The sequence below is a fragment of the Sparus aurata genome, chromosome 14 (assembly GCF_900880675.1).
Source record: "Sparus aurata chromosome 14, fSpaAur1.1, whole genome shotgun sequence".
NCBI lineage: Eukaryota > Metazoa > Chordata > Actinopteri > Spariformes > Sparidae > Sparus > Sparus aurata.
In genome coordinates, this window is record NC_044200.1 from 25,419,862 (window position 1) to 25,431,748 (window position 11,887).

Here is an 11,887-nt window from a genome sequence, read left to right on the forward strand (position 1 = left end):
CAGCCAGTACTGCTAATCAATCAATCAATCAGATTAACTACAAACTGCACATGTTTCTATCAGAACCAGGAAAATCCAAGATGTCAGAACCTCCTGGTTGTTACTTCCTGTTTGTCAGAAGATTAAATAAGAACTGAACACACTGCTACACACACACACACACACATACACTCTCTGATACAAACACACTTTATTTGATGCTCAAACAGAAACAGCAGATTTTCACTCGTCATGTTTTCCTGAATCATAAACTTGATTTGAACATCAGTTTTCAACACTTCCTGTGTGACAGGAGGCTCAGCTGTCAGAGACTGGAGCAGAACCATGCTGCAGTTGACCCAGAAGGTTACAGGAGAAGTGTTGTTTGTCCGTTCTGGGCTCCTGTAGAAACCCGGCGGACTCTGAAGGAGGAGCTGCTCCATGTAGAGATACATTCATCTGATGAAAACGTCTTTCTGAAGATCATATTTATTTACAGATCCTCCTCTATCCGACACATTGGACCTTCAGTCCGACAGAATCAGCTGATGACTGGTTCTGACGGTGTGACTGCTTTGAAACGTCTCTTGCAGCTCACAGTTTAAATGTTTCAGGACATACTTTGACTTTACAGCTTGACGTAGTTCTTGATGTGGTTCCTGATGCTGTCCGTGATCTGCTCCTGGTTCTTCATCCTGTTGTAATAATCCAGGAACAGCCCGTCAGGACTGATCAGGTAGATCAGGATGGTGTGATCCACGATGTAGTCCCCGTCCTCGTCTTTGGGTCCGGGGCTGGCATACACTCTGTAGTCCCGCCCCGCCTCTTTCACCTCCTCCGATGTCCCCGTCAGTCCAATCAGACGAGGGTGGAAGTCTTTGACGTAGCGGGCCAGCGCCGGCACGTCATCCCTCTCTGGGTCCACTGTGATGAAGACGGGCTGGACGGGCGGCAGCGAGGTGTTCTGGTCCAGAGCCGACACCACGGCGCTCAGCTTGTCCAGCTCCTCAGGACAAATGTCGGGACAGTGCGTGAAGCCAAAGTACAGCAGCACCCAGCTGCCCAGGAAGTCCTTCTTGGTTCTGCGCTGCCCCCTGTGGTCCAGGAGGCTGAAGTTGCCCTGACCCAGAGCCACCTGCTTCAGCTGCTCCACACGCTGCTGCCGCAACTTCTGCTGCTTCTCCGAGTACACGTACAACCAGACGGAGAGCAGACCGCCGCCGAACAGCAGCGTGACCACCAGGCGAGTCCTCAGCTTCAGTTTAGCAGATCGAACAGACGGGTTCTCACCCTGAGACACAAAACACTTCTGAGTGAGCCGAGGAAGACCACGACGACGAAGAAGTCCGACCTGTTGGCTCTGTGAGGTCAGCGCCGACGAGACCTGAGGAAGACTTCTCAGGAGTCTTCCTCCGGCACGCAGATCACCCACAATGCACCTGAACATCTTCAACTCCAGACGTCCTCCTGCACCACAAACACGAGATCACACAGGAAGTCGATCAGATCCTTCACACAGTAACAGTAATAATACCAGAAGGTAAAAATACTCCATTACAAGTCCTGCATGTTCAATGTAGTTCAAATATTACATTTAATATCCACTCAGTGTTTCAGTGATATTTTATAGTGATTACATGTTTTATATATAAAACTTTATCATATAACAATCACATAAATGTAGCAGGTAAATTAAATATACTTCTCTCTAATATGATGTAGATGTATCACAGCATGAACTGAGAATACTGCAGTACAGTAAAAGTACACAACTTCAGTACATGTTTACAACAGACTGCTGCAGTACACTTTCCCGCCACCAGCGGCAGCACCGCCTCTAATCATCTGCGCCATCTTGGATTGTATTAATGTGATGACTTTCAGCTGCAGCGGAGGAATAAAGAGGCTCAGTGTCACTTTAAACCCTGCTGACATCCACACAAGTGCCCCTGAACAGTTACTAGACAGGCCGACCTTCACTTCGGTGGGGTTATATTCTTATATTCATGCGACGAGTTACGTTTATTTACTCTTTATGTCAGAAAGTGCCGGTCCACTCGGCGAACCGAACAGGACCGTGATGGACCGAGCCTGTTCAATGGCAGCGGCTCTGTTAGCGGGCTGTGCTGCTTCCAATGCTGACATGAAGAAACAGTTCATTAGTTTAAAGCTAACAGATCACAATGAGGTCAACATATCAAACTCAGCCCGAGGAGCTAATGTGCGGAAGTCACCTTAACCTGCTGCAGCTGTAAACTAACGTGAACTGACCGGGACATTAGCAGCTAACGGGTTAGCTGTTAGCTGCTAGCTGTTAGCTTTGAGAGCTAGTGTGAAGTGTAGAAAATAAAACTGTAACTTACCTTCAGTGTGAAACCAGCCGGCCAGCGGTCACACATGTAACTGAGCCACAACACACACACACACACACACCGACACCGAGCCGGTTGTACAACACATGAACTGTATTTACCTGAGACTCGGTTCTGTTCAGCAGATCCGACCGAACAGACGGGAAACAGCAGGAGGACACTGAACCACACGGAACATCGTCTGCTACACAAAGTTAAATATTTATTATGTAGTAATTAATTAGACACCAAACATCAGAAATGAAGAGAAACTGACAGAAATGCAGATTAACAAAACTCTTCGCTCAGTTGTCGGTTCGTGTCCGCAGATTCGCGTCAGTCCTGACCGGAGCTGCAGGGCGGGAAGCTTCCACAAGATGGCGCCTCGACCTACACACAGAAACAGGCATCTGAAATATGAATATAACATATTAGGAGGACTGAGATCTAATAAGAACAGGTGCGTCCCATTCAGCCAGGACAGGAAGACATTTCTGTATTGATTTTGGGCCAATAACTCACATGACCTGGAAACTATTGACACAAATGCTGATTTTTATTTAAAAATATTAATATAAAGTATAAAAAGCAGTAAATCAAATATGAAAAAGGTCTGTTTTATTCAACGAGGACATGAAGACAATTCGGCATTGATTTTGGGTCAATTGGTCACATGACCTGGAAGCTATTGACACAAATGCTGAACCTAATTACAAAAATGATGATTTTTCATAAAAAATATTATTAAAAGACAAAAAAGCACCTGAATCCAATAAGAACAGGTGTGTCTCATTCAACCAGTATAGGAAGAAAATCGGCATTGATTTTGGATCAATAACTCACATGACCTTGAAGCTACCAACACAAATGTCTCAATTTATCATTGTAAAAATTCATAAACGATATCAGCACAGCAGTTCTTCAGTGGGAATGTTTTCTACTGTGATTTGTCCCAGTGCTCACCTGGAGGATACTGATGACATCAGAAACGACTTTCAGAGGAAGATGTTCTGGATGTTTCTTACCTCACACAGTCACAGGTGCATGCTGGGGGTCCGTGCCCCTGGTGACGGTTTAATAGCGTCCCTTCTTCCTCTCTGTGTCTATTTGTGGTGCGTCTCTGTGGACACTGTGGGACTCGTCAGTAATTAATCTGTCCTCTGTCTCTCAGGTCCTCCACACATCCTCTCTCTCTCTGTGGGGCAGGCAAACCTCGCTTGCCCTCTGCTGCTGCTCTCATGCTTAATTAATGAAGTCACACACACACACACACACACACACACACACATACACGCTCACACACACACACACACACACACACACATACACGCTCACACACACACACACACACACACACACACACGCACGCTGCAAGGTCAATAAATATTATATTATGTTATAATAAAGAATAAAGATTGTAATAAGAGTAAATCACATCTTGTACTGTAGCATCTGTGTTCTCGTGTTCACACAGGCTGGTTCTGAAGATTTAAACCGTTTCAGTGCTACACACATTATTTTTAAAGCTCTGAGTGAAAATATGTAATATTCATGTTTACGTCGTCAGTCGCTCACTGCTGTCATGGTGCCTTGTTGTATATTTATCTTTTAATAAAGTTCTCAGTATTGTATCAGACGTACCGGTACTGTCAGTGTATTACTGCATCACTGTGTATTAATGTGCAGTATTATATCTCACAGTTGTATGTTATTGTATAACGTTGTGTTGAATCTTATGGTGCTGGATATTATTTTGTCTTAAAGTGTACGGTACACAACCTTTCACATCTTGTTGTTTTATATCTTATTTTACTTTAAAGGAGCTCTTAGTTCTGTCCTGATAGCCACTTAGCCCAACAGCTAACTGAGCTACTTGCTAACAGCAGCTACAGCAGAGAGTATAGCGAGCAGCAGTCAGCAGGATGTATTTGAATTAGTTAATTACACCTTGAAGGATGTTTTTATTGATCAAACTCATCATCAAGTTATTATACATGTATTTTCCTGTATTGCATCATAAAGATGTTCGCACATCATCACGTCGTGTGTTTGTGTCGCGGTGACTTGTCTCGTAGTTAACGAGTCTGACACGTTCGCTGAACTGATCGTATCTTTTATATCATATTGTAATGTTCCTTTAATGTTTAATATCTTATTCTGTGTGTTGAGTTATTAATAACTCTATTAAGCGTTAATGTTATGAACATGTTTCTGCCTCTGTTCAGTCGTCAGATCGTCACTCTGAGCTGCAGGATCTCTTCACACTGGATCCTCCAGAACAAAGTGAAGCTGAGTGTCTCTGAGCCTCTGTTGGCCCGTTTGAAGCCGTTATATAACTGATTCTGATTCTGCAGAGACACCAGGCTCTGCTGAAGCTTCTACTGCAGACCTGCTGTCAGCATCCACTGATCCAGTAACACAACATCACCAGACTCCATTAACAAATGTGGTGATTTTAAGAGTTGTTGAGTGAAAACAAACTTTATAACGTAGTGAAACTGTGTCTGTGACAGATTGTAACTCATTGTGTCCTTCTTGTAAATTCTGCATTAAATGTGATACATAAAGCCAACTATTAACACAATTTCACCAGACTCCATTAAGAAATCAGCTAATTTTAGGCGTTGTGAAGTAGGATAAAGCTTTATAAACATTATGAAACTGTGTGTGTGACAGATTGTAAGTCATCGTGTCCTTGTTGTAAATTCAGCATTAAATCTTTCAGCTGAAGTTGTTTGTCTCCTTGTAAAAAGTGTCAGTTTGTGGCAGCATGTCTGTACCAGCCTGTCTGCTTCTGTGTCTAAAGTGCTAAAGTCTTACCTGCCAACATTGATCAGCTGTTTGAACACACTGTTTACACTGATTTCACCATTTACACTCCATTTATGAAAGAAGAAACATGTTATTGATCTAAACATGTCACATGTTACAAAGACACTAAACAGTAACAATATAGGCTACTTCTTTGTCCCCGTGGAGAAAGTCCCCAGACTCCCTTAACAAATGTGTCAGTTTAGTGAGTTGTTGAGTTGGAGACACTTTATAAACTCTGTGAAACTCTGTCTCTGACTCATTCTGCATTATTTGGACCTTCTTGTTCATTCAGCAAATGTTCTACATGAACTTCTTTCTGTCTCTGAGTAGAAACATGGAGTCTGTTTGTCTTAGTTGTTAATCAATTAACTCTCAGTTGGTGTTTCTGCCCCCTTGTGGCTGTTTTTTGACTATAAGCCCTTTAAAGCCTCTCAGATGTTTCCAGATGAAGTCGACTCGTCTGTTTCCTGTCGACTGTGTTAAACGCAGGACGGCCTCGCTGGTGTTTCTGCTCTCCTCCGTCTCCTCGCTCATCACGGGGCCTTTAATGTTATCCAGCCTGGATTTGTGTTGCTTAGCAACTGCTCCGAGTGAGAGAGGTGATGAGAGTTTACTGCATTTCCATTTTTATCAGCAGGAGTTTGTGAACCAGAGCGTCCTGCAGAGTGTGTCTGTGTGTGTGTGTGTGTGTTACCTGGTGTTAAATCCCACCTGCAGCTTCTAACTAGATTTCATATGAATATATTTATATTCATAACAGGATGAAGTTCAGTGAGATGTTAAAGGTGTTATTGACAGCAGCCTGCAGGTTTGATGAATATCAGGACTGTTAGAGTTCAGTTCTGCTACACAGGAGAGTAAAGTGTGACAGAATCTGAGCTAAACGTACAAATATTCATAAAAACAAAACATGCTGCTGAACACAATCCCACAGTTACATTAACTGAGCTTCACTCCTCAAACCACAGTCCAGAACCCAGACCAGGTCCTCCTCCTTTGGGTTTTGTTAGTCAGACCATTTAACCAAACTCCATTTAATAATCTATCTATCTATCTATCTATCTATCTGTCTATCTGTCTATCTATCTATCTATCTGTCTATCTGTCTATCTATCTATCTATCTAGCTATCTAAACACTTGTTAGAGGATTACTGTTAAAACTTCAGTACATTTATTGCCAGAAAACATAAATAATCATCTTTAACATCAGATACTTTTCCTGCAGTAATGTTTTGTACCTGTACTGGATGTGAGTGTTGTTGATGTCAGTGCACATGAAGACAGTCTAATTAATTCATATAATAATGTATTTATTTACCTCATTAAACCTGAAAGCTGTTTATCTGCACTGATCCATGTTTGATGTTTTACAGACAAAACTAAAATTGACTAAATGAGATTAATGGAAGCTGCAGATATTCTTCATGTTCCTCACGTCAGGAAACAGTTAATAAACCACGTCACAGAGCCTCATCGTGTATTCAAGTCATGGCCTGTGTGTGTGTGTGTGTGTGTGTGTGTGTGTGTGTGTGTGTGTGTGTGTGTGTGGTGACGTCGCTCTGCATCACACTGAGAGACGAGCGAGGCTGAGGAGGAAATATAGGACAGCAGCAGCAGCAGGAGGAGGAGGTCTGCAGCGAACACACCGAGTCCACCACACACACAGCACAGCAGCTCATCTACACAGGTACGTCTTCACCTGCGTGTGTGTGTGTGAGTGTGTGTGAGTGTGTGTGTGTGTGTGTGTGTGTGTGTGTGTTGATGATCACTGTCATTAATCTGCAGCGGTGAGACGACACATTTAATATCAGAGGACGAACACAAAGGAAGGTCAGCTGGACTCTGCAGACCACATCAGCTGATCACAGCTCTGCTGGAGAGTAACTGAGTACTTTTACTCAAGTACTGTGTTTAGATACACATTCTGAGATACTTGTACTTCAGTTGAGTATTTATATTTTCTGCTACTTTCCAGAGAATAGTTAATATTGGTGACTTTGAAGGTTCAGAATATAAAATGTGTATAATTGGTATTCTAACCAGTGAGATCAGCTGTTCGTCTCACCTGGTTCTGGTTCTGGTTCTGGTTCTCCTCTCTGTTCTCTCAGGTAAACAGACATGTCTTTATATATAACACAACATTTGATCACATGTCCTTCAAGCTGCTCACTGTGGTGATGAACAGCTGGTTGTGTGTTTGTGCGTCCATGTTACACACAAAGTGGTTTAACGTGTGATTACACACGTCTGTGTCTTTTCAAGTCAAACAACGTGAAAATGCTAAACCCGCATCATGAACAGAACCAGAACCTCCAGCTGTGGAGGAGAGTCAGGGAGAACCAGAACCTCCAGCTGTGGAGGAGAGTCAGGGAGAACCAGAACCTCCAGCTGTGGAGGAGAGTCAGAGCAGAACCAGAACCTCCAGCTGTGGAGGAGAGTCAGAGACAACCAGAACCTCCAGCTGTGGAGGAGAGTCAGAGCAGAACCAGAACCTCCAGCTGTGATGGAGAGTCAGGGAGAACCAGAACCTCCAGCTGTGGAGGAGAGTCAGAGACAACCAGAACCTCCAGCTGTGGAGGAGAGTCAGGGAGAACCAGAACCTCCAGCTGTGGAGGAGAGTCAGAGCAGAACCAGAACCTCCAGCTGTGGAGGAGAGTCAGAGACAACCAGAACCTCCAGCTGTGGAGGAGAGTCAGAGCAGAACCAGAACCTCCAGCTGTGATGGAGAGTCAGGGAGAACCAGAACCTCCAGCTGTGGAGGAGAGTCAGAGACAACCAGAACCTCCAGCTGTGGAGGAGAGTCAGGGAGAACCAGAACCTCCAGCTGTGGAGGAGAGTCAGAGAGAGAACCAGAACCTCCAGCTGTGGAGGAGAGTCAGGGAGAACCAGAACCTCCAGCTGTGGAGGAGAGTCAGAGCAGAACCAAACCTCCAGCTGTGGAGGAGAGTCAGAGAACCAGAACCTCCAGCTGTGGAAGAGTCAGAGCAGAACCAGAACCTCCAGCTGTGGAGGAGAGTCAGAGCAGAACCAGAACCTCCAGCTGTGGAGGAGAGTCAGGGAGAACCAGAACCTCCAGCTGTGGAGGAGAGTCAGAGAGAACCAGAACCTCCAGCTGTGGAGGAGAGTCAGGGAGAACCAGAACCTCCAGCTGTGGAGGAGAGTCAGAGAGAACCAGAACCTCCAGCTGTGGAGGAGAGTCAGGCAGAACCAGAACCTCCAGCTGTGGAGGAGAGTCAGAGAGAACCAGAACCTCCAGCTGTGGAGGAGAGTCAGAGACAACCAGAACCTCCAGCTGTGGAGGAGAGTCAGAGAGAACCAGAACCTCCAGCTGTGGATGGAGAGTCGAGCAGAACCAGAACCTCCAGCTGTGATGGAGAGTCAGAGCAACCAGAACCTCCAGCTGTGGAGGAGAGTCAGGAGAACCAGAACCTCCAGCTGTGGAGGAGAGAGAGTCAGAGCAAACCAGAACCTCCAGCTGTGATGAGAGTCAGAGCAGAACCAGAACCTCCAGCTGTGGAGGAGAGTCAGAGCAGAACCAGAACCTCCAGCTGTGATGGAGAGTCAGAGCAGAACCAGAACCTCCAGCTGTGATGGAGAGTCAGAGCAGAACCAGAACCTCCAGCTGTGGAGGAGAGTCAGAGAGAACCAGAACCTCCAGCTGTGGAGGAGAGTCAGAGCAGAACCAGAACCTCCAGCTGTGATGGAGAGTCAGAGCAGAACCAGAACCTCCAGCTGTGGAGGAGAGTCAGAGAGAACCAGAACCTCCAGCTGTGAAGAGAGTCAGAGCAGAACCAGAACCTCCAGCTGTGGAGGAGAGTCAGAGTCAGAACCAGAACCTCCAGCTGTGCTGGAGAGTCAGAGCAGAACAGAACCTCCAGCTGTGGAGGAGAGTCAGAGAGAACCAGAACCTCCAGCTGTGGAGGAGAGTCAGAGCAGAACCAGAACCTCCAGCTGTGGAGGAGAGTCAGGGAGAACCAGAACCTCCAGCTGTGGAGGAGAGTCAGAGCAGAACCAGAACCTCCAGCTGTGGAGGAGAGTCAGCAGAACCAGAACCTCCAGCTGTGATGAGAGTCAGAGCAGAACCAGAACCTCCAGCTGTGGAGGGAGAGTCAGAGCAGAACCAGACCTCCATCTGTGGAGGAGAGTCAAGCAAACCAGAACCTCCAGCTGTGGAAGAGAGTCAGAGCAGAACCAGAACCTCCAGCTGTGGAGGAGAGTCAGAGCAGACCCAGAACCTCCAGCTGTGGAAGGAGAGTCAGAGCAGAACCAGAACCTCCAGCCTGTGGAGGGAGAGTCAGAAGAGAACCACTCCAGCCTGTGGAGGAGAGTTCCAGAGGAGAACCATGAAACCTCCAGACCCTGCTGGAGGAGAGTTCAGAGCAGAAACCAGAACCTCCCCGCCCCTGTGATGAGAGAGTCAGAGCAGAACCAGAAACCTCCAGCTGTGGAAGGAGAGTCAGAGCAGAACCACAACCTCCAGCCTGTTGGAGGAGAGTCAGAGAGACCAGAAACTCCATTGCCTGTTGGAGCGAGAGTCCAGGATGAAACCAGAACCTCCAGCTGCTGGAGGAGAGTCAGAGAGAACCCCAGAACCCTCCAGCCTGTGGAGGAGATTCAGGAGCAGAACCAGATCCACCTCCCAGCTGTTGGAGGAGAGCTCCAGAGCAGAACCAGAACCTCCAGCTGTGGAGGAGAGTCAGAGCAGAACCAGAACCTCCAGCTGTGGAGGAGAGTCAGGGAGAACCAGAACCTCCAGCTGTGGAGGAGAGTCAGGGAGAACCAGAACCTCCAGCTGTGGAGGAGAGTCAGAGCAGAACCAGAACCTCAGCTGTGGAGGAGAGTCAGAGAGAACCAGAACCTCCAGCTGTGGAGGAGAGTCAGAGAGAACCAGAACCTCCAGCTGTGGAGGAGAGTCAGAGCAGAACCAGAACCTCCAGCTGTGGAGGAGAGTCAGAGCAGAACCAGAACCTCCAGCTGTGATGGAGAGTCAGAGCAGAACCAGAACCTCCAGCTGTGGAGGAGAGTCAGAGAGAACCAGAACCTCCAGCTGTGGAGGAGAGTCAGAGCAGAACCAGAACCTCCAGCTGTGGAGGAGAGTCAGAGAGAACCAGAACCTCCAGCTGTGGAGGAGAGTCAGAGCAGAACCAGAACCTCCAGCTGTGGAGGAGAGTCAGAGCAGAACCAGAACCTCCAGCTGTGGAGGAGAGTCAGGGAGAACCAGAACCTCCAGCTGTGGAGGAGAGTCAGAGCAGAACCAGAACCTCCAGCTGTGGAGGAGAGTCAGAGCAGAACCAGAACCTCCAGCTGTGATGGAGAGTCAGAGCAGAACCAGAACCTCCAGCTGTGGAGGAGAGTCAGAGCAGAACCAGAACCTCCAGCTGTGGAAGAGAGTCAGAGCAGAACCAGAACCTCCAGCTGTGGAGGAGAGTCAGGGCAGAACCAGAACCTCCAGCTGTGGAGGAGAGTCAGAGCAGAACCAGAACCTCCAGCTGTGATGGAGAGTCAGAGCAGAACCAGAACCTCCAGCTGTGGAGGAGAGTCAGGGAGAACCAGAACCTCCAGCTGTGGAGGAGAGTCAGAGCAGAACCAGAACCTCCAGCTGTGGAGGAGAGTCAGGGCAGAACCAGAACCTCCAGCTGTGGAGGAGAGTCAGAGCAGAACCAGAACCTCCAGCTGTGGAGGAGAGTCAGGCAGAACCAGAACCTCCAGCTGTGGAGGAGAGTCAGAGCAGAACCAGAACCTCCAGCTGTGGAAGAGAGTCAGGGCAGAACCAGAACCTCCTGGAGGAGGAAACACCTGGAGTCTCATCAGGTTCTGTTCTGATCCAACGGGAGCAGAACTCAGAGATGACTTTCTCTTCACTCTGTTGATCAGCCTGACTGCAGCAGTGATCCAGAGCGGACCTCCAGGTTCTGTTCTGCTGACTGCTGACTGGAGCTGGAGGGGAATTGGACTTTACTTCATGATCGTAACGTTACTGAGAGTAAAGAGAGAGAACCAGAACCAGAACCAGAACCAGTTAGCAGCCACAGTAATCCGGCTGTTTGTGTGAGCTGAACTCTGATGAGAACAACTCAGAACCGTTCACACACGTGTTTTAGAGTTCTGGTTCTTCTGACACAATCAGACAACACAGACGCCTCCGTCAGCAGCAGCTCTCAGCGCACAGAGAGAATTCAGAACCTTTTAGTTTCCTCGTCGTTTAGATGAACTTCACATCATCCTCCTGCAGGAACACTCGTCCTGTCAGCCATCAGACCACACGGACCAAAGTGTTGATGGAATAATCATGATTCATAAGACTAATTCAGAACAACAGTGATCAAATATGAGTGAATAATATATAAATATATGAATAATAATAACAATAAACAGTAAAATATAGATTCAACAGAATAAGAAGATAAAAAACAGATTAATTAAAATAAGTGTAAACATCATAAGAATGAATAAATAAACTGTAGAAGGGAGAAAACAACTACAACTCCCAGGGTGCATTTCACCAGCTCATCACAGAGCCACGTGCTCCAGCGATGTCAGAAGACCTCACTGCTGATAAAAACCCATCACGAGTTCACAGCCGCTGAGGCTCATGGGTGTTGTAGTCTTTACAGACAGACACAAGATGAATTCTGTCTCATCATCCAGCAGATCATGATTCTGTTTCCACGAGCAGAGAGCTTCAGCCTCCGTGATCCAGAAACTGTGGAGCTGTCGCAGTTCCTCCCCCCTGTCACCCCCT

General features: G+C 46.9%; 1 protein-coding gene across 3 annotated transcripts; it reads right to left on the bottom strand.

Annotated features, from left to right (window-relative positions):
- Nucleotides 1-172: 172 nt before the first annotated feature.
- sco2 (synthesis of cytochrome C oxidase 2) lies at nucleotides 173-2,720 on the bottom strand. Of its 3 annotated transcripts, none has more exons than XM_030440625.1 (3): nucleotides 2,608-2,720; nucleotides 2,453-2,532; nucleotides 173-1,446 (listed from the first exon to the last, which is right to left on the bottom strand). In XM_030440625.1, exon 3 carries the CDS (start codon nucleotides 1,424-1,426, stop codon nucleotides 608-610), a length of 819 nt encoding a protein of 272 aa, XP_030296485.1. In that variant the 5' UTR covers nucleotides 1,427-1,446; nucleotides 2,453-2,532; nucleotides 2,608-2,720; the 3' UTR covers nucleotides 173-607. The 3 variants fall into 3 exon arrangements, with proteins under 3 accessions (XP_030296485.1, XP_030296484.1, XP_030296483.1); XM_030440624.1 differs by having other exon boundaries at nucleotides 2,453-2,535; nucleotides 2,608-2,719; XM_030440623.1 differs by lacking the exon at nucleotides 2,608-2,720 and having other exon boundaries at nucleotides 2,343-2,457.
- Nucleotides 2,721-11,887: the final 9,167 nt, after the last annotated feature.